This window comes from Cimex lectularius, unplaced genomic scaffold (assembly GCF_000648675.2).
Source record: "Cimex lectularius strain Harlan isolate CLEC.00 unplaced genomic scaffold, Clec_2.1 scaffold146, whole genome shotgun sequence".
In the NCBI taxonomy this organism is placed as follows: domain Eukaryota; kingdom Metazoa; phylum Arthropoda; class Insecta; order Hemiptera; family Cimicidae; genus Cimex; species Cimex lectularius.
In genome coordinates, this window is record NW_019392741.1 from 713,757 (window position 1) to 732,103 (window position 18,347).

The window sequence follows — 18,347 nt, forward strand, 5'->3', positions numbered from 1 at the left end:
GGTAATATGTATGGCAAATCATTTTTTGGAAAAGATAGTTTTACTTATAGAATTTTTATTTTTTTTTATTTTTTATTTTTTGCTGGGGCTTCCGACATCTAGGTCATTTCAGCCCCCCACTAAGTCTATATTTTATATTCTATACCCGTTCAAACACAACATTCATACAAATAAATACATTTATACACATTCCGTTTGGTCGGTGGAGTACTTGATATTCCTCCACCGACCTACACTTAAACTAAACTAGATTGGGGTCGATGGGGTACTTTTATGAATATTCCGCCATCGACCCCGAACACACACTCACCCGCTTTCATCGTTCGAGGGGCGATGATGACGTTATATTCACCCTCACCCCTCGCCATTCACGCTAATAAATACATGCACACAGACAAAACATATATGCACATAACACATAAGACATACTATATATAATAAAAAAAACCAATTTCCCCTAAAAAGCGGAACAGGGGACTGAAACTCGCTACCGGCGGCATGCCTACACGCTCTCTGTATGGAGCCAAGGCATGACACGCCTCTATTATGTGGGACACATCGAGCAACCTTTCTCTGCATAAGGGGCACCTGCGCGGGCTTTGGCCCAAAAGCAGGTGCCCATGTGTCAACCGTAGAATTTTTATTTTTTTGAATTTAGTTCAAAGCTGCCTACCCGGATTCATCTTGGGATTTATTTTTTTATTGTAAGATGGACAAACAACATAAATGCCGATAAACAATGAAATTACAAGTATATACAATTTCCAAATAAAATCCTTTTACGATAAATAACAATTTACAATTATTATAAATCAATCCATTTATGTTTAGCGGTCTAATTGACTGTATTAATTATTTCAATTAATATAAATATTAATGGCAGGTGTTTTCTGTAATGTGAAATTAATATAAGCCCTGATGATGACCTTAAAATAGGTCAAAAACTTGGCAGTAACAATTGAATTTGCTTTTTTCTTCAAACCATACCTTAATCTAGTGTTCATGAGTGAAAAAATGGTCGATACTTCTAACATCGAAAACTAAAATAATTCTAAATTAGTACTATTTTGCTATTACAATGTAGAGAAAAAAGCAGCATATGAACTAGAAATGCTGTTAGATTCAATTAAGTACATGCAATCTTTTTTCGAAACAAAATATAATTATGTTAATTCAGTATTGACAATATTTTGATTTTCTGTAACTTTTTGACCAGCAACTTTGAAGCTGAGCATTCATGCTTCCCAGATTTGTGAGTGAAATCTGAAGAGCCAGAACTATCAGCATTATAGGTCATACTTTTCTTCTCATTACCCGTTATCAAAGTGCAACGAGAAGATCCAACACTTTGCCCCACAGTAATTTCGAAAGAAGGGTATTTGAAAACAGACTTCATTACCATCATTGATCGTATCAGGGCCCTTGTTAGTTGTAAATAAATTTAGAATCGGTTTGATGCAAAAGTCATTTTTACAGATATTTCATACACCGATGTTTTATAGCTCAACACAGAACTAAGATATGCTACTTTTTGTGAACGCTGACCGTACATTCCTGCCAATTCAAAAGTGACGCATAGTCTAGCACCTGAGAGTCTACATACATTTGTATCATTTTTCCTGTAGCGTCACACACCCAAATACTTAACAACTAATTAATCCACTTTTTAGAATTTTTTGATTTGTGTCACTTTTCTTGTGGTATCTAGTGAGAAAGGTTGAGGCAAAGGGTCATACAAAAATAATACAAAGTTTACTTTATTAAAAGAAAAATATTGAAAAAGTTCACATTTTGAGGTGTAGGACTACTTTATTTATGAAGTAAAAAATAAAAAATCAGTACTTAAACAAATGTTCAACAAATACTTATTACTTTACAGACATTATTATGTATACAAGTTATAATGGTTAATTATATGTATAGATGATAATTTTTTTAAACTAACATTAGCAAAAATGTTGTTTTATATTTGATCTTAGATGCTTAAAATTATCTACAATGTACAATATAACAGAGTGCATGAGAAAAATAATGTTTATGACCATGTACTCAATGCATTATTTAACATCTTGTGTATTGCTTTCACCTTCCCCACTTCGGACGGTGATAAATTCAGTTAGTAAAGGGTAGTTGCCAGAATTGCCAACATTTTCAGCCGAACACGCATCATCAAATTCTCCCATTTCCAGCTTGAAGAGTATATTGTCAATTTGGTTTTTGGCCGAGGCGATGGCACGTGGGGATTTGCAAGCGTTACGCATCCTGCTCGTTACGTTCTTTCCGTAAAGAGTGAAATCGTCCGTATACTTGGCGTTATTCTTGGCATTGTGCATTACGCTGAACGTGTTATCCACCTGGTCCCTAGATTTAATCTGTTGAGGTTTATCATAACATTTTCGTTTTCTATCATTACTTTCAACTTCATGAGAAGGCAAAATAGTTGTTGTTGGTATCATAGATGAATTATCCCTTGCATTGACATTTTTTTCTGCTCCTTTCTAAAAAATTAATTAATAATGATAAGTATAAATTTTTTTAAAATCAAATAAATAATATTTTTTTAATCTTTAAATGATATATTTTTTTAATCTATAAAAGATAAGTTAGTCCTAGTTGACTAAAGTAACATTAAAATTTAATTAAAAATTAAATTAATCATGAAATTATCACTTAATGATCATTTATCATTTAATTATCATCATTCAATTAAAATTTTAAACTTTTATGTCAAGTGTGGTCGGAATGGTTGGATTATGTGTATAAAATTCAAGCTCTATTAAAATCTAACAATATATAAAAATATTTTACACAATATGTTAATTTATGATTTTTCCTTCTTGGACGTGAGATAGTAGGTCATTTCAAAAAAACCACAACCAGTTTTTATCCACAACTTTTCGGATTTATTTTAATCCTTCCTCAGGTGAGTTAATGCACTGGTTAAAACAGTGGTCGTCAGTCATTAATATTTTATAAAAGTTTATTTCAAAAAAGAGCCAGTGTGGTACTTATTCAGACTACGAACAAACGTTTTAATATTTTGAACCTGACTAGTCAGGTTTGTTCGCATTCTGAATAAGTACCACACTGGCTCTTTTTTAAAATAAACTGTTATAAAATATTAATGACTGACGACCATGTTTTAACCATTGTGTTAACTCACCTGAGGAAGGATCCGAAATGTTGTGGATAAAAACTGGTTGTGGTTTTTTTGAAATGACCTGTTATCCCACCTTCAAGAATGAAAAATCATAGTTAAACTGTTGAGGTCGAAATATAAGAAAACAATATGTTAGCATAAAATGTTTTATATAATTAGTAAAAAAAAATATGTAGTTTGGTCATCATCAAAACAAAATTATATTTCATTAAATTCACTAATTTCGTGGTCCGCTTGACCAATTAATTGTATTATATTTCATTCATAGATAGTAATGAAAGTTCGGCAGAGAAACTTTCGGGCATCAAGAGCACAATAGGTGACCCTTATTCGTAGAGAAATGGTCATCTTCACCAGATTAAGAATAGGCCATGCGAGGTTAATGGAGATTTTTTGGGCCAAAACCCATATATGTATCCAGCATGCAGGGTTGCTCGATGTGTCCCACCTAATTGAAGGGTGCAATTTTTTGGCTCCATATAGAGAGCATATAGGAATGCTACCCGATGTGAGAATTGAACTTGAGCATGGCAGTGAGTATCTAGGGCCCCTCTTCTGATTCTTGAATGAAACAGGGTTATTTTAGTGTATACAGTAATGATAGTTTTGTATCTCTAGTAGAGAGTGGGGTATTTATTAGTGTGAATGTGTAATGTGAGAGAGCCAATGGTGGAAAATTGAACCTCAGTTAGGTTAGTTATATAATAGGTGTAAAAGAGATGGAACAATATCGAGCACCCCCGCCACCTTAACTGAGTGAATGGTATGTAAATAAATAGAATGTATTTAAGGGTGAGTGAGAGTTGTGAATAAATTTAGGTACTGACTGCGTTGTGGACTGAACTAACCTAGCTGTTCATAACCCCTTGGAGCCCAACCTCGGCAGCTGGATGGGCAAGACCGAGGTCTGACCCTAGACTGCCAACACCCGGGGTGGGTGTTTCTTGATATTAATTCACATTATGTTTTGTAAGGTTCCTTCTTAAAATGATTCTTGCATAAGGTTAATGTTCCAATCAGAACTAACTCTAATAAATGGCATTTCCATAAATTCTTGTTTACCACTAAAGCTTAAATATGTTTTACATGACGTTTTAATCTAAATGGGGGTTGGCATGTGTTTTAAACACAAATGTAATAAATTAAGGACCAAAAATTTCATATAGCGTTTTTGCCTAAAATAATGCTTTATGTTATAGTTTAGCCTAATAATGAGCTAAAATATGATGGTTAACCAAAATTGATATTTTTACCCCAAATTGATGTTTATTTCATAGTTTAAGTCAATAACAATGTTTTACAAGAGATTTAACCTAAAATAAACCTCCAGAACCATAGCGATCTGCCTCTCAGACTCTAAAAATGCAATAAAAAATATGATCAAAAGGAAATGGCAATTGTCAGCGGGTCAAATCAGCAAAGAAGCACCTATGTACCAAGAGCATGGTCGATAGAATAGCCTTTACCAGGTTGACACACAAGCCCATACTTCTTGGCCAAAGCCCGTCTATGTAGGGAAAGGTTACTTGATGTGAACAAAGGAATCATTCCTTGGCTACATAAAAAAGCGAGTAGGAATACCGACCAATATGAGAATTGCCCTTGAGCTCAGCAATGAGTCTGGAACCCTCTTCCAATTTTTTGAGGAAGCAAGGCTATTTTACTGTGTATAGTGCTTGACAGTTATCTTTTCATGTGTTTCCTTTTTGTATATATTGAGAGTCGATGTATTTATTAGTGTGAGTGACCTAGCAGTCAGCTCCCAAATCCTAACTTCGATGAATGAATGGATAAGTCCGAGTTCAGACCCTGCACTGCCAAAACCCAAAGTTCTATTTTATATATATATANGATCCGATCCCGTCCCTTCCATTGATGAGTGCCGTGTCAATTTCTTTCAATTGCGGCCACCGGTCCCCTTAGGCGTCAGAAAAAGTCCAGAGGCGACGGTGGGGATTGATCCCACGACCGCGGGATCTAATAGCCGAGAGTCTGACGCCTTAACCACTCGGCTACCGCGGCCCCCTCTATTTTATATTACCAACAGCCAACTAACCCAAGAACACAAAAAACACCAAAGTAGTTTTAAATTAGGTTTTAACCTCTCATAGTTGCAATACAATGTTTTTCCATATTTTCAGTCTAAAATGATATTTACATAAGTGTTTAAAGACAAAGTTGTGCTTTACTGAAGCTTAATGAGGCTTTAATCTACAATAAGGTTTATATTATAGCTCAAACTAAAAATTACATTTTAAAAATTTTATTTTGAATGAAAAAAAAGACATTTGGCCATCTCTTGTAAGATTTCTTCTTTTGAACATTACATAAATTACTATGATTGTTGATGTTGATAAATTGTTTGCCCAAAAAAAGTCTTTAATATGTCTGTCAATGAATTTTATGAATTTACTTTTTGAACTTTAATGTTATGTGTGTATACAAATTTTTATGTGAAGATTTTGACTGTAATACTAAAAGCATGTGGTTTACTACAATAAATACAATTCTATACTATGAATACATCCCAATGATTTTTCTAAAATCCCACGAATATTAAATTTTGGGAAACAAATTATAGATTATATTTCAAAACTGCATATCGTTTTAATGCTGAGACATACCTCAATCATTTCTTCAGTGAGCGCCTCTGAGAAATTTTCATTAAATTCGTTCAAATGTGGGTGTCGCACTCTCAGATGCCTCTTGAGGTTGCCTGTAGAACCGTTGGCAGTTGAGAGTACTGATTTGCAGTAATTGCACATGTATTTTCCTTTTTGAACGGTCGTGAAGTGGTTCCAAACAAAACTTGTTTTTTTCATTTTCATTCGTGGCCTGTAAAAATGCAGGTGTCAATTGCAGTACAGTTTGAAAGACGATTTTGTATGAAAAATCAGGATAAGGCCAATTTTAACACTCAGTTTCTACACCGAGCGGTCAAGGAATATATCTCCTAATCATACCTTTGAAATTATTATTAATAATTGACAAGGTTAACGAAAATATAAACAGCCATTTCATGGTTACTCAATTCATTTTGTATGCGTATTCCTCTAGTATGGTTGCAATATTTGGTTGAAAACCAATAAATTTCAAATCAGTTTTAGATGGGATTCAGTACTCTAACATTCTATATGAGTTTTTATAAATGACATGCCTCTTTTTGTTGCCTATTTTATTATAAAAGTAAGTACAATTCCAAAGGTAATTTTTCAAATAGAATTTGCTGGTGATATTAGATAGAATTTTAATAAGTTGGCCTAATGATCAACTTTTTTTTCTCAATATAATGTGCTTTTTTCACACCCTTTTAAAAATCCTTTCCATTCTTAAAAAAATTATATCAGAAACTCAAAAATTCATCGATTTGTTTTGGAGATATTGAAGTTTTCTTTCTGAGCTCAATAAATTCAGTTTATCATGCAACTGATTTTATTGTGTAAAGTTAGATTTAAACAAATCAGCACAGATTAAATTTTCATATTTTTTCAATTTTCTTCTTTTTTATTGGAGTTGGAAGGTAAATTGAAATTATTGAGTTCTGAAAGAAAACTTCAATATCTCCAAAACAAATCGATGAATTTTAAGTTTCTGGTATTATTTGTTTAAGAATGTTAAATGCATGTAAAAATTCATCCGCAAAAATTTGTCGATTTGTTCTGGTGATATTGAAGTTTTCCTTCAGAACTCGATAATTTCAATTTATTTTGTAACTGGTTAAAGAAAGGAAAAAATTGAAAATGTAATGGGCAAAATATGAAACTCTAATCTCTGTTGATTTTTAAAATCTAACTTTAAACTATAACAGTAATTTACACAATAAATTGAAATTTCAATTTTTTTTTTTTTGTCTGTGTGCATGTATTTATTAGCGTGAATGGCGAGGGGTGAGGGTGAATATAACGTCATCATCGCCCCTCGAACGATGAAAGCGGGTGAGTGTGTGTTCGGGGTCGATGGCGGATATTCATAAAAGTACCCCATCGACCCCAATCTAGTTTAGTTTAAGTGTAGGTCGGTGGAGGAATATCAAGTACTCCACCGACCAAACGGAATGTGTGAACTGTATGGATGTATTTAAGTGTATAAATGTATTTATTTGTATGAATGTTGTGTTTGAACGGGTATAGAATATAAAATATAGACTTAGTGGGGTGCTGAAATGACCTAGACGTCGGAAGCCCCAGCAAAAAAAAAAAAATAAATAAATAAATTGAAATTATTGAGTTAAGAAAGAAAAGTTTAATATCTCCAGAACAGATCGACAAATTTTTGAGTTATTGGTATCTTTTTTAAGAATGGAGACTTAAAAGGCGTGAAAAAAATCATTCTCAAAAATTCATCCATTTCTTCTGGTGACATTGAAGTTTTACTTCGGAACACAATAAATGAAATTTATTTTGAAATTGTTTTAAAAAAGAGGAGAAAATAAAATAAAATATGAAATTTTAATTTGTACTGATATTTTATACCTAACTTTAAACAATAGTAATCAGTTACATAATATGTTCTAAATGATGATGTTTTCCTTTAGAACTCAATATTTAATATATAATTTCAATTGATCATCATTTTTTTAGAAACAATAAATTGAAATTATCAAGTTCAGAAAGAAAAGTTCACTCTCTTCAGAACAAAATGAATATTTGAGTTTCTTCTATCAATTTTTTTTTTTTGAAAAGAAAATGTGTGAAAAAAAAATTCATCCTCAAAATTTGCTAATTTGTTCTGTGTTCTGGTGATGCTGACATTTTCCTTCACAACTCGATAATTTTAATTTATTGTGAAACTAGATTAAAAAAAAGGAGAAAGTTTACAAGATCAATCCGTTACACAATAAATTGAAATTATAGTTATGAAAGAAAACATCAATTCATCAAACAAATCAAAATAAGAAACTAGGTATAGCTATAATTTATAAGGTGCCATGGTAGATCTATTTAGGTTCTATCTATCTCTAGAATAAATTGGTGTATTTTTAAATTTTCCAGTATAATTGTTTTTTAGAATGAAAAATAGTTTTAAAATTAAAAAGAAAAAAAAGGCATTCCGTTTGAAACAAAAAGTAAATCACTAGGTCTCCTTAATTAAAATCAAAGTGCCCACAAATTCTACTTGAAAAAATTATCTTTGGAGCCAGACTTAGCTTTATAATTAAACAGGCCAAAATTAAAATTAAAAGGCCATGTCTTTTATAAAAACTCACTCAAAATAATACGTGCGTTCTAGTAAATTGACCAAAAAAATAAGCCCATTTGTTTTTTCATATGAAATTACATAGCGCTTGTTTATTAATCAAAAGGGATTAATTTAATGAAAGAATTTTATAAACACAGGCCAACAATAATACATAGCAAGAATAATTGTCAACATTTGATCATCATAATAAAAATACTTGAATAACTGACATCACTGATCAGTCAATTTTTAATTGTACTCGATGCCATAGGTTTAAAATTATGAATAGATCATATTTGTTAAACTTTTAAATCAGCAATTATAGTTTTGTAGAACTGAAAAATGTGATTTTTTTCTTTACAATAATTAGCAAGGTAGCGTAGTCTTCATAGATTATTGTAACACAACTAGTTAGAATAATCATTATCGATCATTATAATAAAAACAATTGCAAATCTGGCATAATTGATCACTGATCTGTTTAATAACATCTAGCTAGATAATGCCTGTGGTATAAAATCAAGCCAGCCTAACATTCACAAAGTCAGAATTTCAAGTCGTTGATCATACATAGCTATAATGTCAATACTGATCAATTTTTAGCTAATATAACATCAGTACAAAAACAGGAATATTATGCCAACATTGATCACACTGACTACAAGCCTGGATAATTTTAAAACAGTTTGGTAATTGAAAGGTATATTTGGAAATGAAACTATGACAGGTACTTAGTACATAGTTACATACTGATATATGGGAAGTTCGCAAATCCTATGAACCGATCTAGTTGAGAATCGGATCTTTTTTTGAAAACGGTTCTTACTTGGACTCTCGAGAACTTCCAAGGGCGCTCTGAGGCCGGCGGTTTTTTACTCCACTTCAGACGTGAAAAACCGTGTTAAAGACTAAAATTCTTCGGACGACTGAAAAAACCATTTAGCATTTAAAATCTCTTTGTTGATAAACAAACTGGGTCAGTTCGCGTCTGAAAACATGAGAGCGCTGAGCGGTGGGAGCCGAAATCGAAGAACCGCAGCCCTGCCAGACTGCTAGTGATGTAGAGCGAGATCCGGATCTTTTATTCAAAATCTACAGAATAATGTTAATTTTTTTAAATCTTAAATTGTTTAAATTCTGTTTTATTTATTTATTTTAAAAGTGCAAATAATGCTTTAACATATAATAGAAATAAATTTAGTTTTATAAGCATAGTAAAATAATAATAAAAAATACAAAACAATAATGTATTCTTTAAAATATTAATTATTTTAATGGAAGGAGGAAATCACATTATGAAAAAAAAACAGAAAGAGAATAATAATAATAATGTTTATTTACATCAAAGAATCGTACAGTTTTCCTCTATACATTCACAAACATTTTAACCATATATATATTACACAGGGCGGGCGACCAGGACCGGAGGGGTTAAAAGCCTGAGTAGGCCCGTACCCCATCCCTAAAAGGTCCGGGACCTGGTCGGCTCACGAGTCCTGCATAAACCTTTTGGACGTATTCATAAACCCCAGGATTGTGGACCATTTTATCCTGGGGAGTGTTTTGGTTATGTCCTCTCCTTCAAAAGTATCAAATCTTTCCCTAGCATACCTATCGCATTCTGCAAGCTAGTGTCGAGCCGTTTCTTCTTTTGTTTCGCAGAAGGGGTCTGGTAGAGTACCCATTATGAAGAGGTGTCTTCTCAAGGGGCAATGGCCCGTTAGGATACCTATCAGCCTCCTTATTCCCCTCCTAGAGTTAGAGAGTAACCATTTCGCTTCTTTAGGTTTGATTTCCTTCAGAAACTCCTTCGATTGCCTGCATCCGGGGGACATATTCCATTCCTTAAGGAATTGTTTCATGCCCCAGCTACTTATACTCTCTTTCGCTGTGCTTAAAGAGTGGGGTAATACCAATTGTGGCCCGACAAACGCAGTATTTGATCCTTCCTTGGCCAGGCTGTCCGCCTCCTCGTTGCCATAGTGCCCCTTATGAGCAGGTATCCATATGAGGGTTACCCTATTCTCATACCTGGTGATAGTCCTATTAATGAGTTCAACGGTTTCCTCTACCAGTCTAGATGTTGATAGTTTTTTTTGTAATGATTTTAGACTGGCCTGACTGTCGGAAAAAATTTTAATATCTTTTCCCTTAATCTTGTTATCCATAAGTGTTCTACAGCAAACATTGATGGCCCAGACCTCTGCCTGAAAGACCGAGGTGTTATTACCAAGAGGAGAGGAGATGCTGATCCCTAATTTAGGTATGTGTATTCCAGCACTGCTTCCCTTATCCTTAATGAGTGAGCCATCGGTGAAGCAGTCTAGGCTACGATGGTCATCATCAGACCTATAGTTATAGTCACAGGGAGTAACTACCTGAAAGTACTTTTTCCCTAAAGGTGTTTTCACCTTTTTATCGCTTACACCCAGTAGTTGGTTGTTGACCTTACTCAATAAATGTAGAATTTCCGAGTGTCCTATATTATTTCCCTAAACATTTTAACCATAGAGTATTGCTCCCCTGGTGAAATAAAAATGTGGAACGCTTCACGTTTTTTCGTGTGATTTATTTATTTTAAGGGTGCAAATAGGGTTTTAAGCCTCCTTACATGTACATATATTAGAAATAAATTTAGTTTTATACAAATAGTAAAATAATGATAATTCTATGAATGACCTTTAGGCACATTGTCGTATGTATCCGGCCCGGAGGACCAAAAATGTTGATGAAGATCTGGAGGCAGAGCTGAAAGTATTAGCTGCAAGTATCACTCAAACATTAGATGGCCTTCTTGCCGGCAATGACAATTCTAAAGCTTCCTTATTCTAAGTACGTATCACGCGATTGGAAAGCGTTTTTGAGAAATACACACAACAATTAATTAAGGCTTTTAGTTGAGATAAAAAAGTCAATGGCACGAGCGGGATCCCATTAATAATAATAATCATTATGGTATCAGTGCTTAAATTTGGTTAAATAATTTTGTAGAGAATCATTCTTCTTCTCATCAGTGGGTTCTATAGACTTGAAGATTTTGAGATGGTCAGCAAATGATAAAAAATCGATAAGGGTAAAACAAGAAATATCGTTTATAAAGAGTTGTTTGAACAAGAAAGGAACAAGAAGTGAGCCTTGAGGAACTCCAAAGGGGATAATTTTTTTATGACTAAAGATGATAATTTAAAAACTTGACTTTTGCCAGTGACAAAAATGAAACCAATTAAGCAGTAGAATTGCCTGAAAATTATTAGAATATAAAAGAAACTCAGTGCAGCAGGTCTTTCAAAATTGACGGTTTGTCCAAAGATGTCAGGAGTAGCGATTCTTTCAATGCGATTCCCTTTTTTGAAGGGATCGATTCTCGATTCAAGAGAATCGATTCTTTAGGTCCTTTCAACAGTTCAACTTCCAACCCTACAAGAGGTTGAGAAGTTTACATTGCTCTGACGTGGATCACGCCGCTCAAATATTGCCCTTTTTGACTTGATATCTCTTACTTTGAAACCCTTTCCTCGGTACTCGGCCGTACAACTTTTAAGCTTGGTGTTGACACTTTTTCAACAGTTCTAGTCACCATGTTTCAAGATGCGTTGGACGAACTTTGGCGTATGAACAAGAGACAGGTAAGCTTACACGTCCTACAGCGTTTTATGTTGATTTTATGTGCTTTTGCGTGACAATTCTGTTTGACGTTTCGTGCTGTCTTATGGGCACATGCGACAGGACGTCCTTTGGTGGCTGGAGTTGAAACAGGCTTGGTCCAACTGATGCCCATTTTTTTATTCAGTACGTTTTCAGCCTTTCATGCTCTAGGTGAAAAAAAATAATAAAACACGTTAATCCTAAATACAATTATTTCCATGGTAATATAATCTAAAGTCTTAATATATGTACCTACTAATAATACATGCATGTGTGTCTAGAAGAATGGAACTTTTCATTCATTGAACCAATTAACAAGATTGTGTATTTTTTCCTCATATTTTGAAAAAAAAAATGCATTTCTTTCAAAGCTAATTTCTGCTATTTTTCATCATAAGTTGAACATTAAAATTAACAGGTTGTCAATTTTATTATGTTTGTCACTGAAGATGGTACAATGCCGAAACATGTTTGAGTTCATGACTCAATAAATGACCCTGTTCTCTGATTCACAGACCAACATCCAGCATGTTGCAGCTGCATAATTTTTTTAAAAACAAACTTTTTAATAATATTCTAGCTTAACAGAACATACATTTCTTAAACTGGAAATGAAAAGTCCCTTCAAGCACGTAAAAACAGGCCCCATGATAAAAAAATATTTCAGGTCTTTGCTCACATTAGACTTACAGGAATAATGTTTCATTTTTTGCTTTCCCCATATGAGAGTACTTCCCTTAATTTTTCTGTTTTTTAATTTTTTAAACTAATTAATAGTATAACAATAACAAACTTTTTAGTAATATGTACTAGCTTAATAGGACGTAAATTTCTTAAATGAGAAATATAAAGTCCCTTCAAGCACATAAAAAAGTGCCATTATAAAAAAATGTTTCAGGCATTTTTTCGCAAATAAATGAAATAAATAAATTACTTTGGTAGTTAGTACCTAGTTTATCAGGACTTATATTTCTTAAAAGGGAAATGTAAAGTCCCCTCAAGCATGTAAAAAGTCCTATTATAAATAAAAAATGCTTCTTTTCAGATGTTTTACTTAAAAAAATAAAATAAAATAAATTACTTTGGTAGTTATTTAGTTTAACAGGACTTACATTTCTTTAAAGGAAAATGTAAGGTCCCTCAAGCACATAAAAAATCCCCATTATAAAAAATGTTTCTTTTCAGATTTTTTACTTAAAAAAATAAAATAAATAAATTACTTTAGTAGTTATTAACTAGTTAATTAGTTAATAATAATAATAATACTTTTAGTAATATGTACTAGCTTAAACAGAACTTATATTTCTTTTTAAAAAAATGTAAGGTCCCCCAAGCACATAAAAAAATTCACATTATAAAAAATGTTTCTTTTCAGATGTTTTACTTAAAAAAAAAAAAATAAAATAAAATAAATTACTTTAGTAGTTATTAACTAGTTAATTAGTTAATAATAATAATCATAATATGTACTAGCTTAAACAGAACTTATATTTCTTAAAAAAGAAATGTAAGGTCCCCTCAAGCACATAAAAAATTCCCATTATAAAAAATGTTTCTTTTCAGATGTTTTACTTAAAAAAATAAAATAAATAAATTACTTTCATAGTTATTAACTAGTTAATTAGTTAATAATAATAATAAAAATTTTAGTAATATATACTAGCTTAACAGAACTTATATTTCTTAAAAGGGAAATGTAAGGTCCCCTCAAGCACATAAAGAAAGCCCCATTATAAAAATATGTTTCAGGTCTTTTACACAAGAGACAGTGATAATGTTTCATGCTTTACTTTTTCCCTTAAGAGAATACTTTAGTACTTCCATTGTGGTCATTATGGATTTACTTTTCGAATTTTAAGAATTTTCCTCAAACGAGAACTTTTCCGAGCTTAAGAGTTGACTTTCTTAAGAGTAGAACATTTTTTCCTGATAAGAGAGTATTTCTTTAAATGAAAATGTTTCAAAAGCTTCTTTGTGGAAAAATGGTTAATATCCTAACAATAAAATATTTAAGGAATCAGTATTTCAATTGTGAGATTTCTCCAGGTTGTCAGCAGGGCGGTGAACATGAAATTTGGCCGTTTACAACCATTTCGGTCTGCCTTTTCCCACTGGGTTCATCTTCAGTGGTGGGTTTAGAGTGGTTCATTTTATAGACAGACCAATCCAGCAAGGATAAGACCAAAATGATCTTTACAGATAATTTAAGGTCATTAAAAGTTTCAGAACTTTCTTCATGTGATAATTTTTATGATTTAATTTCCTTAGAATATTTAAAGAATAATTTTTTCTCTTAAGAAAGATTATCATAATTAAATAAGTAAATAAATAATGTAAGGTCAAATTTATATTTTGAATGCTGTACTAATGAAATATTGTAACTAATAACTAAGTTAATATTTAACTTTTTAGGTGTAATAAATAAATAAAAATTGTAAAGATTATGACAAGTTGGGAATGCTTAAATAATTTCCAAACAAGATAAAAATATCAATATAATCCAATTCGTATTTTGTTTTTCAAACAGGTCTGTTGTATTTAATCAACAGATTATTAACATACTTTAATTTTTCAGTTTCTATACCAATGTCTGAGTTTTGGTATGATTGTCTCTTCGGCCCTGATGATATGGAAAGGGTTGATGGTAGTGACGGGCAGCGAAAGTCCAATTGTCGTAGTTCTCAGGTGATCAGTCATGTAAATCATATTTCAACTTCATCATTTCATCATCTACTATTTCAGTGGGAGTATGGAACCTGCTTTTCACAGAGGTGATCTTCTTTTCCTCACCAACTACCAAGACGATCCTGTCAGGGTTGGCGAAATTGTCGTTTTTAAAGTCGAGGGAAGAGATATACCTATTGTACATAGGGTGCTTAAACTACACGAAAAGTAATTAACGAAATAAAAAGTGTATGTGGTAAAAGACAGTTTTTTTACAATCTGCATGTTAATATTTTTCAGACAAAATGGAACTGTAAAATTCCTGACAAAGGGGGATAACAACAGTGTTGATGATAGGGGATTGTACGCACCAGGACAGTTCTGGCTAACTAAAAAAGATGTTGTGGGGAGAGCAAGAGGTTTTTTGCCTTATGTGGGAATGGTCACAATATACATGAATGAATTTCCAAAAATAAAGGTTTATTAGTCAAAATCAAGTTGACAAAAACAACAAAAAACTATAACTTTTTTTAATTTTCAGTATGCTGTCCTGGCTTGTCTGGGTATTTATGTACTAGTTCACAGGGAGTGATGGAATCTAGATGATCTGGGAGTTTGGATATCCAATCAATCGGACCCAGCAGCCTTTAATTTACTTTTAAGTGGAATAATCAGCAGAGTACAAAAGTATTATCAGTTCACAGGATTTATTACATAAAATTTTTTAAAAACTTAAGTATAAACGTTTTCATTATCCCCCTACTCATTTTTTTTTAAACAAGTCAACTTAGCGGTGTTTAGTCATGAGCGCAATGGCGGATAATTGAAAATAATTTTGTAATAGTTTGATTTTTTAAATTTTGTTTTATTTATACTTTACCAAAGCAAGTTATGGTTTCAATGTACATTATAATTAATGATAATAATTGTTCCTTAAAATGTAATATGACAAATACTTTTTATCAAATTATAATTATTATATGGAACAAGACATGCATTTGGTTAAACCTTTCTAGCAGTTGAAGAAATTTTCAAAACGACTATGAGAATAATAAAGTTTATATATTTTTTCTTTCAGTTAATAAAGTGTTGATTATTAATGCCTTAATTGTTTATTAATCTATAAAGATAGGGTGAGATAACCTACGATTATTTTGATCATTTCTCATTAATGGAATTCATCACATTCTCATATTGATTGCTTTAACTTTCTAGCAACCATAAAATGCAGGTCTAAAATACATTTTTTGTGGTATGTTATCTACATACATTATATCTAATTGCACAACTATGAAGATAGCAGAAAAAAAGAACTTTGAAGGGTCATAAAACACCACAGGATAAGAAATTCAAAAATATAAAAATATATTTACATATGCTGGAACTTTTGAAATGTAAAGAAGAATTAAAATTAAAAATAAATAAATAAAATAAAAAACAGAAATAAATTATACCAAAGTTATGTAGGTAAAAATCAGTAAGATTTTGTTTAATATTGTCATTATGAAAATCAACAACAATCTACAAACTAGACTTTAACATTTTTTTTTGGGGGGGGGTGACTGACCACTATGTTAATGTATTGACTCATCACCATTAACTCTGCATTCAACCTCGCAGTTGAAATAACCCCAAAAAATAAAATATTTTTAACAATTAATTAAGATTTTTTAGTTGAGATAAAAAAGTCAATGGCACGAGCGGGATTCGAACCCACGATCTTCGGCTAGATACGCCGCTGCTCTACCACTTGAGCTATTGTGACCACGATCCATTCGGACACTAACTTCTCATCTCAACCCCACCTTTTCAATTTTCCCTCCTATTTGCCATTTTACAAATATCCCGCTCGTGCCATTGACTTTTTTATCTCAACTAAAAAATCTTAATTAATTGTAATATATTAATAGGTCAAGCGGACCACGAAATTAGTGAATTTAATATTTTTAACAGAAGTTTTTGCTTGCACTTACATGAATGCTTCATTGACCCGTTTTACAAGCTAGATTATAATGTGTTAGCAAACAACACTAACACAGTATTTCTAAAAGACTACTTCCAGAGGGGCATCAGTGGCCTGCGGTTAGAGCATTGATATGGTACTCATCACTGTAAGGTAAAGGTTCTGGGTTCAAATTCAGCAGCCCCGAATTTGAATTTGACATATTTACAAACGGATTTTTTTTAAATCACCGGAACCCTAATTTCTGCTGTGGTGACCCTCAAAAAAAAAAAAAAAAAAAAAAAAAAAATCCCTAACCACCCTTCTAAACTCTATCACCGTATACACAGCAGAATTGACAGCCATAGATAAAGTACTTGAATACATTAAAAGCAGGGTGAAACTAAATTTGTTTTTTATTTGATTTACAAATTTCGTAAGTTAGTTAATATCTCATTTTAAGGTAACAATAATAAAAATTAAAAGAATGGGTTTTCATGTTTTAAAAATCAATTGGCAATATTTCCAAAGCACACGACCAAGATCATATTCTGCTGTTTTTTTTTCTTCCTGGTAACATCTGCACATGCTTGTTTCTGTTCCAAGTCTATACACGTGTCTCCGGAGTCTGCAGTATCAGTCAGCAGTTCAACCATTCTAGTCTCCTAGCACATTCTAGATTTAATAGTTCTACTGTTGGTTTCTTCGATGGACCTTTGACGGACTTTGTCGCACCCACTCTTACTCCATCGCCTGTTGAATTTAAGTGTTTTAGCAGTTTGGTATGTCGTAAAAGGGTTCAGGGCCAATAGGTGTAATTAGTAACAAACAAATAATTTACAATAGTATCTAACATTGGTCAGGACTTACGGGCTAGAACTGCCGAGCATTCTAACGAATCTGAACATCCCAATTCAAAATGCTCAGAAAAATCCCAAATGCTCCCTTCTACATGCATTAAAACGAAATTGTCCACAATGACCTTAACATAACCTTGTATGTTTCTACATTCTAACACATCCTAGTTTAGTAGTTTCTGTGATGGTCTTTAATCACCTTTTTCACATGGCTCTTCATGGAATGCAACCCATTGAACCGAGGACTTATCCTTTACCCATTCATTGTCTGATGGATCTGTTTGGCAATTTGTTATGCTTTAAAGTGTTCAGGGCCGAGAGGTGTCCACATTGAGCTTTCCCTGGCTAATTTATTGGCCTCCTTGTTGCCCCGCTGCACTGTCTCCAAGGTCTCTTTATGATCTTATGCTTCATGACCAATATTGGTATATTGTCGATTTCACTTATCGGTAAGCTTAAGTCTTTTTATCAGAACCCAAAGCTTTGCTAAGGGCTCCCAGATGTTGAAAATTCAACCTGTACAGACCTCTGCACCAATCGAGAACATATTCTGCTGTTTCTTCTTTTGTATGGTTTGTTTCTGCTGTTTCAAGTCTACACACACTTTTATCAGCTCAGCAGACCAACTATCATTCTAGTCCTAGCACATCCTAGGTTTAGTAGTTCTGTGATGAACGATCTTTTGATGAACTTTTTCGTACTTATTCATAATCCATCGCCTGATGAATTTTTGTTTTTGAAAGTTAGTTATGGCCAATATTTGTAATCATTAAAAAATTTACTAATTTACAAATAGTTTTTTAAAAAACTGTCACTCTGTTTCATTCCTTCAAACTGTCTTTGCGATTGAAGATCGAGGCAGATATTCAGTCTCTATTTAAGTTTTTTCCAGTAAATCATT

At 32.6% G+C, this 18,347-nt stretch overlaps 2 protein-coding genes across 3 annotated transcripts; one reads left to right on the forward strand and one right to left on the reverse strand.

Moving 5' to 3' along the window:
• Window positions 1-1,741: 1,741 nt before the first annotated feature.
• LOC106669962 lies at window positions 1,742-9,390 on the reverse strand. 2 transcript variants are annotated; one of them, XM_014399889.2, is made up of 3 exons: window positions 9,089-9,390; window positions 5,785-5,995; window positions 1,742-2,498 (listed from the first exon to the last, which is right to left on the reverse strand). In XM_014399889.2, exons 2-3 carry the CDS (start codon window positions 5,986-5,988, stop codon window positions 2,058-2,060), a joined length of 645 nt encoding a protein of 214 aa, XP_014255375.1. In that variant the 5' UTR covers window positions 5,989-5,995; window positions 9,089-9,390; the 3' UTR covers window positions 1,742-2,057. The 2 variants fall into 2 exon arrangements, with proteins under 2 accessions (XP_014255375.1, XP_014255374.1); XM_014399888.2 differs by having other exon boundaries at window positions 9,165-9,387.
• A 2,294-nt stretch (window positions 9,391-11,684) lies between these two features.
• Window positions 11,685-15,444, forward strand: LOC106669958 (signal peptidase complex catalytic subunit SEC11A). The gene is made up of 5 exons (XM_014399884.2): window positions 11,685-11,964; window positions 14,559-14,668; window positions 14,726-14,875; window positions 14,948-15,125; window positions 15,189-15,444. The coding sequence occupies exons 1-5, from the start codon at window positions 11,917-11,919 to the stop codon at window positions 15,237-15,239; spliced, it is 537 nt and encodes a 178-aa protein (XP_014255370.1). The 5' UTR covers window positions 11,685-11,916; the 3' UTR covers window positions 15,240-15,444.
• The last annotated feature ends 2,903 nt before the right edge of the window (window positions 15,445-18,347 follow it).